This window comes from Etheostoma spectabile, unplaced genomic scaffold, assembly GCF_008692095.1.
Source record: "Etheostoma spectabile isolate EspeVRDwgs_2016 unplaced genomic scaffold, UIUC_Espe_1.0 scaffold00019566, whole genome shotgun sequence".
Taxonomy (NCBI): Eukaryota; Metazoa; Chordata; class Actinopteri; order Perciformes; family Percidae; genus Etheostoma; species Etheostoma spectabile.
The window spans coordinates 1-7,791 of NW_022605020.1; the positions used below are offsets into that span (position 1 = coordinate 1).

Consider the following 7,791-nt stretch of genomic DNA (forward strand, 5'->3'; position numbering starts at 1 on the left):
TTTTTTTAGGACAAACTGGGCTATTGGAATATTTGGGTTGCAGTGAGGTCACTTGCATGTTAAAAATGGTTGTAGGGCCTTAAAGATAATAAATGAATCTTCCAGATATGTATTGATACACAGACATATAAGTAAAACCTAAGCCATTTTCCTTTCTAAAACGCTTCCTCAAGATCAAGATAACTTTATTGTCCCCTGAGGGAATTTGTCTTGGGCATCAGTACTACATTATGCTGCTGTAAACATCATTAAACACAGAAACTTACACACACATACAACATACAATCCACCCTACATTGCAGACAATGCCAAGTATCATGACCTTCCCCTGTCAATTGATTACCAAGTCAATAAAACCAATATAAAACAGATAATTCTGTATAAATTACACTAGAGCACATCTAATAAAACAATATCAAACAAATACAACCGCCACAATACTATATAACAGAATCACATAAGATCAAATAGTAAAAATTGAACTAAGCTAGTTAGACCATGATTAAAAATACCTAAATAAAGTGCCGTAAGTGCTTCAAGCTATTTTGTTCCGGCAGATTGTTTATTTAGGAGCGCTATGGAAGTTGGAACGAAAGACAGCCCATAGCGATTACTTTTCCATCTGCTAGCTCTAAGACGTTTTCCCAAAGGTAAACATTATATTCTGAGTGCAAAAAGTGAAGGGGTCCTTAAGGATTTTCTGAGCCTGGGTGACAACTGTTTTTTTCAAAGAATGGTCGTGAAGCGAAGTATACTCTTTCTTCCCATAACCTTCATTGCTATTTTTATTAGTTTCTCTCTAATTTTTGATTTGCACTGGATGGTAAGGTGCCAAACCAGGATGCCATACCATATCTGATCAGACTTTCCAGTACAGAATTATAAAATAAAGTTATGATCTTGGTACTCACCCCTACCAGTCTCAGTCTTCGGAGAAATGCAGTCTTTTGCGCCATTTGGCACACAGATAGTCAACATGAATATTTCCTTTTGTAGGTTATCTAATTGTATCCCCAAGTACTTATAAGAAGTTACTTGCTCGATTTCTCTATCCCCGATGATTACATTGTCATGGACACGCACTGCTCTGGGATCAAATATCATCTCTTTTGTTTTGTATTATTAAGGATGAGATGATTCCTCGCACACCAGTTCTTAAAGAGGTCAATCTCCCTGTAAAGTAGAAGGGCAGTCACCAGCATGCAATAAACTTAAAATAATTGTGTCATCAGAACATTTTATGACATAGTTGTTGGACTCACTACGTCTGCACTCGTTGGTATAAAGTGTGAACAAGAAAGGTGAGCTAACAGCTCCTTGAGGTACCCCTGTACTACAATGTTTTATCTTAGAGAGTGTAGCATTTACCCTCACTTGTTGTGACCTATTTGTTAAAAGAGAATAAAACCATTTGATAATAAAAGGATTAACTTTCATGTCCACAAGCCTCTGAACTAGCAATGAGGGCGGACCCGTATCAAAGCAGAACTAAAATCAGCAAATAAAACATGTGCATAGGAGTCGGAATCTTCTAAGTGCTTTCTTATTAATGAGACCTGTAATGACGGCATCACAGTACTACGCCCTTTACTATAAGCGTACTGGAAGGGATCGACACAAAGAGTTACTTCCTTACGTCTAAGTAAGTTCAACATTACTCTCTCAAAACACTTCATTACCTCGCATGTAAGTGCAACAGGTCTAAAATCCTTATTCGCTTTAGGACAGGAAATTTTTGGTACAGGGATTATTAAAGACTTCTTCCAGAGATCTGGACCAGTATGACTGTCAAATGACAGCTGAAAGATAGGGCACCACGCCTCAGATAGTTCTGTTGAACACTTTTTGAGCAAGAAGGCCGGCAACCCATCTGAACCTATAGATTCTTATTGCCAACTTTGCTAAATTTAACTGTACCTGCAAAGTGTCAATTATCATTTGAGATGAAGTGGCATTAAAGGAGTCTAAAAGCTCCCCCTTCCCAAGAGAACAGTCATTCTGTGCATCATATCTTAACCCTCTGAGCCCGAGACACTTGCCCACGAGTAAAAAAGTACCTCTGATTCATAGTTTAATAACTTTTGAACCATACAAGGGATTTACTCACTTTCGGTTTCGTTTAAATCCTGACGATTTCAGGTTTACGGAGGTCTTTCCCCTGTCTTTCTAGCCTCTACAGGGGATCTATCCAGCCTGGAACTTCCAGCTTCTTTGGGCTTTAAATCCACACTGTTATATCCAAGATTGATTCACATTATGTCCATAATTCATCGCGTTTTGGCTCATTTTCCGCCGCTGGCTTGCTCCTCGTCTCTCTCTCTCTGTCTGTCCCGTCTATTGTTTCAGGAAGTACATGCCCATATATGGGAGATAAAGGCACCCTCTTGTATGGAAGGCCAGAGGGGACAAAAATGCCTATATACTCTATGGAAGGTCAAATAATGCACTATTTAGACACATATTTGCTTGTATAACATTGCTGTGGGTGTAATATCAATAAATATACATTATTATGTTATTATTGCATAAGTAAATGTCATGAGAGCAAAACGTCTTAACATTTTTGGAAAAAAGCATGTATTTTGTCAACTGTATAAGTTAAAATGATTATTTCTTCACAGTGTGACTCCCAAGACATATGAAAAGTGTTTTAGAGAGGAAAATGGCTTATTCATTAAGTATCTGTCTGTGATATCAATACATATCTGGAAGATTCATTTATTTATTTATGTATTTATCTTTAAGGCCCTACAACCATTTTTAACATGCAAGTGACCTCACTGCAACCCAAATATTCTAATAACCCAGTTTGTCCTAAAAAAAATGATGTTCATATCTTGACTGTAGACAACAGGGTTGATGTTTTACAAGCTTTTATATAAAATAAATCCAGACGGAAAATAAACTGTAAAAATGGCCTTAGGGCCCCAAGGGTTAAAAAGAAGGCATTTAATTCATCAGCTCTGACGCTGTCATTCAAAGTGACAATTTGTTTTTTTTTAGGGTTCATATTAGTTATGTGTTTCATTGCATAAATGATAATTGCAAAGGAGTTCGCCAACCACCAACATAAGCAGTAGCAGTGATATAAGTAGCTTCATTATGCGGCTAGCACGGGTCCAGTTTCCAGCGCTGTGTTATGCTAGTTGCTAACTAGCATAAATGCTATCACTGAATACTTAACTTAATTGACACAGCTCCTAATTCAGAGTACTTAGCTGTTACGCCCAACAGCAACACTCCTTAGGAGAAGCGTCAAAAAATACTTGTGTACAAAAAGCAATGTCAACGTCTATACTTTCAAAACAATAAAACGAACAGTCACAAAGCAGCAGCAGCAGCACTACACACCCCTGTCGCCAGCAAGCAGCGCCAGTGAGATCTCATATGTCTTGGGAGTCACACTGTGAAGAAATAATCATCATAACTTATACAGTGACAAATACATGCATTTTTTTCCCAAAAAGTCAAGACGTTTTGCTCTCATGACATTTAGTAGTAGCCAATAATAACATAATAATGTCATATAACATAACATAACAGCAATGTTATACAAGCAAATATGTGTCTAAATATTGCATTATTTGGCCTTCAATAGAGTCTATAGGCATTTTTGTCCCCTCTGGCCTTCCATACATGAGGGGTGCTTTTATCTCCCATATATGGGCATGTACTTCCTGAAACAATAGACGGGACAGACAGGGCAGACGCGGAGTAGCGATCCAGCGGCAGAAAATGAGCCAAAACGCGATGAATTATGGATATAAAGTGGATCAATCTTGGATATAACAGTATGGATTTAAAGCCCAAAGAGGCTGAAGTTCCAGGCTGGATAGAAAACCCCCTGTAGAGGCTAGAAAGACCCAAAGACCTCCGTAAAGCCGAAAACGTCAGGATTCAAACGAATCCGAAAGTGAGTAAATCGCTTGTATGGTTCAAAAGTTATTAAACTATGAATCGGAGGTACGTTTTTACTCGTGGGCGAGTGTCTCGGGCTCAGAGGGTTAACCAGTGCATTTAAACATGATTTCCTGTTAATTAGAGGACACAGACATATGGATTTAATTTTTTTGGGCGTTTATGTGCCGATTTTCAGTTTTAATGGTATATGACGAACCGTCTAATACAACACACATAGTCTGTGTCGGCGCTCTAACCTCCGTCCCCGTCCTCTGTCTCTGTGTTGGTTCTCTAACCTCCGTCCTCTGTCTCTGTGATGGCGCTCTAACCTCCGTCCCCGTCCTCTGTCTCTGTGTCGGCGCTCTAACCTCCGTCCCCGTCCTCTGTCTATGTGTCGTCGCTCTAACCTCCGTCCCCGTCCTCTGTCTATGTGTCGTCGCTCTAACCTCCGTCCCCGTCCTCTGTCTCTGTGTTGGTGTTCTAACCTCCATCCTCCGTCTCTGTTTTGGCGCTCTAACCCTTGCCCCGTCCTCTGTCTCTGTGTCGGCGCTCTAACCTCCGTCCCCGTCCTCTGTCTCTGTGTCGGCGCTCTAACCTCCGTCCCCATTCTCTGTCTCTGTGTTGGTGTTCTAACCTCAGTCCTCTGTCTCTGTGTCGGCGCTCTGACCCTTGCCCCGTCCTCTGTCTCTGTGTTGGCGCTCTAACCTCCGTCCCGGTCCTCTGTCTCTGTGTTGGCTCGCTATCCTCTTTCCCGTCCCCTGTCTTTGTGTTGGCGCTCTAACCTCCGTCCCCGTCCTCTGTCTCTGTGTCGGCGCTCTAACCTCCGTCCTCTGTCTCTGTGTTGGCGCTCCAACCTCCGTCCTCTGTCTCTGTGTCTGCGCTCTAACTTCCGTTCCTGTCCCCTGTCTCTGTGTTGGCACTCTAACCTCCGTCCCTGTCTTCTGTCTCTGTGTTGGCGCTCTAACCTCTATCATGGGTGCATCATGGGAAGTCCCCCAGCAGTTTAGGCCTATAGCAGCATCAGACGATGAGAGTAAGATGGGGGATGTGTCTGTTCCCTTCCAAGTGACCAATGGTGTCCCCAGAGAGGAATTCTGTGTCCTTTTCTTTTTAATATGTATATGAATGAGTTGTCTTTGATTTAAATGCATGTGGTACAGGCTGTAGGGTTGGTGATTTACTGATTAATCTCCTAATGTATGCAGATGATTTGGTCATCTTCAGCCATATAGTGCTGGTCTCCAACAGCTTCTGAGAGTATCCACACAATATGGTGTTGATTTTGATATAAAATACAATGCTAAAAAGAGTAAAATCATGATTATCAGAAGTAGAGAAGACAGACAAGCAACCTTCCCTGACTTCTATCTGTCTGGCACTGCACTTATGGTGTGCAGTGAGATTACATATTTGGGCCATATTACTGCAAATGACCTTTGTGATGATGACGATATCTCTTCAGAGCGTATTGTAAATGATCTGATAATTTGTGGAGCCGTGTTTTTCACCTTGGTCCGACTAGTTTATAACTGTACCCATTATTACTAAACCTAGCCATCACGCACCACCGCCCCCCCACACACCCCACCAGTAACATTTCTAACTGAAGGTTAACCTGAAAGAGTGTGCAAAGGATTTATTTTTAATTGCCAATCATTAGAGTTGGGAAACTTTCCTGAAAAAATGTAGAATATTTCTGAACTTCCATAATAACATGTCCTCCAACCGGCACATATTTTCCTTCATTTTATCATATTTATTGTATGAAGAGTGAGAGCAAGTCCAGGGTTTAAGAAGGTTGTTCACTAACTCTCTCTCTCTCTCTCTCTCTCTCTCTCTCTCTCTCTCTCTCTCTGTTGCTATAGAAACAATCCTTCACAACATCTGATACTTTAAAGATTCATCAGAGAGTTCACACTGGAGAGAATCTACACAGCTGTGATCAATGTGGAGCAGCTTTCACACTGAAGAGTAACCTAATAATACATCAACGCAATCACACCGAAGAGAAACCATACCGGTGTGATCAATGTGGGAAAACCTATACTAATAGTTGGAGCATTAAATATCACCAACGTGTTCACAACGGAGAGAAGCCATACTCGTGTGAACACTGTGGGAAAACGTTTTCTGTGAGTAGTAGCCTTAAATCTCACCGACGCATTCACACTGGAGAGAAGCCTTACGGCTGCGATCGATGTGGTAAAACATTTTCTGAAAGCAGTAGTCTTAAATGTCACCAACGTATTCACACCAAAGAGAAGCCGTACTTGTGTGAACAATGTGGGAAAACGTTTTCTGTGAGTAGTGCCCTTAAATCTCACCAGCGTGTTCACACTGGAGAGAAACCGTACCGGTGTGATCAATGTGGGAAAATCTTTACTCACAATAGTGCCTTTAAAGATCACCAGCGTGTTCACACCGGAGAGAAGCCGCACTGGTGTGAACAATGTGGGAAAATGTTTGCTCGGAGTAGTTACCTTAAAAAACATCAACGCATTCACACTCGAGAGAAGCCAAAATAATAGGGGGGGGCTGCGCGGAGAGTAAGTGGAGAGATCCAAACAGGCACGGCTTTACAGATGAAATGGGTCATGTAAGGCAAAATTAAACCATATCAATTTGCTTAGTTTGTGGAGAAGCAGTGGATGCGAGGACATTACGACACTACGCTCTGCTTGTCCTGCCACGTCCTGCTGTGCCTTGAAATGCCCACAGTGCCCTGCTATGCCATGAACTACTATAAAGAACTACTACAAACTACTATTTTTTATGACTATTATTGCCACTCTTCATTCTAACCCCAACCGGCCCTCAGACACGCCTTACAAGAGCCTGGGTCTTTCCCAGGTTTCTGCCTAAAAATAAGTTTTTCCTCACCACTGTCGCACTGTTGCTGCTCTGGAGGAAACTACTAGAACTGTTGGTCCTTGTAAATTCGGGAGTGTGGTCTAGACCCACTCTATCTCTAAAGTGTCTCGAGACAACTCTTGTTATGAATTGATACTATAAATAAAATTGAATTGAATTAGGTGCACCGGTGCGACTTGGGAAAATGTCATCCGCACCTAGAGCCCTGTGAGCTAACAGACACCAACTAGCACCCTAGAGCCCTGTGAGCTAACAGACTGGTCACTGCTGTGTCTGAAAAACAACACAGACGGACAGATTAGATATTCGTATAATATGTCACAAAAATTAGATTTTATTTACATTATTTACACTTTCAAAATAACTGAAAACTAAAAAGGGAGTCTGCAAAAGTTTGGGCACCCTGCAGAGTTTATACCGTGAACTCTCTCTTCCCCCCCCCCCCCTTTGGCGAGTATCACAGCTTGGAAACGCTTCTAGTAGCAGCAAGAGTCTGTAATTGTTTGAGGTATCTTCGCCCATTCTTCCTTCCAAAAGTCTTCCAGTTATTTGAGATTTCTGTGTCTGTCATGCACTGCTCCTTGAAGGTCTATCCATAGATTTACATTACGTTAAGGTCAGGAGATTGTGAAGGCCATGGCAAAAACCTTCAGTTTAATCTTCTTGATGTAATCCACTGTGGAGTTTGATGTGTGTTTAGGATCATTATCCATTTGTAGAAGCCATCCTCTCTTTAACTTCAGCTTTTTCACAGATGGCATCAAGTTAGTGTCTAAAATCTGCTTAAATTGTATTGAATCTATTTTCCTTCTACTCGTGAAATGTTCCCTCTGCCATGAGAACAGCTGATTTACTCAGGGGGAAGTTTGCAAGCTTTTGGCTAATTCTGGGATTTTTAACCCATGTATAATCATTTGTTTTATTAATTTTATCTGTCGATTCTTCTTAAATAAACTGAACTGAGTTGAACTTTGACATTTAGTTTCTTCTTATTTTACAGATTTATTCTTTTTTATGACA

At 41.2% G+C, this 7,791-nt stretch overlaps 1 protein-coding gene across 1 annotated transcript; it reads left to right on the forward strand.

Annotated features, from left to right (window-relative positions):
- The first annotated feature begins 4,872 nt into the window (after positions 1-4,872).
- On the forward strand, positions 4,873-6,488 carry LOC116684747 (zinc finger protein 239-like). Its single transcript, XM_032510183.1, has 2 exons — positions 4,873-4,933; positions 5,770-6,488. The coding sequence occupies exons 1-2, from the start codon at positions 4,873-4,875 to the stop codon at positions 6,423-6,425; spliced, it is 717 nt and encodes a 238-aa protein (XP_032366074.1). The 3' UTR covers positions 6,426-6,488.
- The last annotated feature ends 1,303 nt before the right edge of the window (positions 6,489-7,791 follow it).

Bases quoted from the DNA above. Each gene is read 5' to 3' on its own strand.
- LOC116684747 (XM_032510183.1), top strand. From the start codon at position 4,873: ATGGGTGCATCATGGGAAGTCCCCCAGCAGTTTAGGCCTATAGCAGCA. The intron at 4,934-5,769 runs GTAAGATGGGGG...TGCTATAGAAAC, and splicing joins AGCAGCATCAGACGATGAGA to AATCCTTCACAACATCTGAT.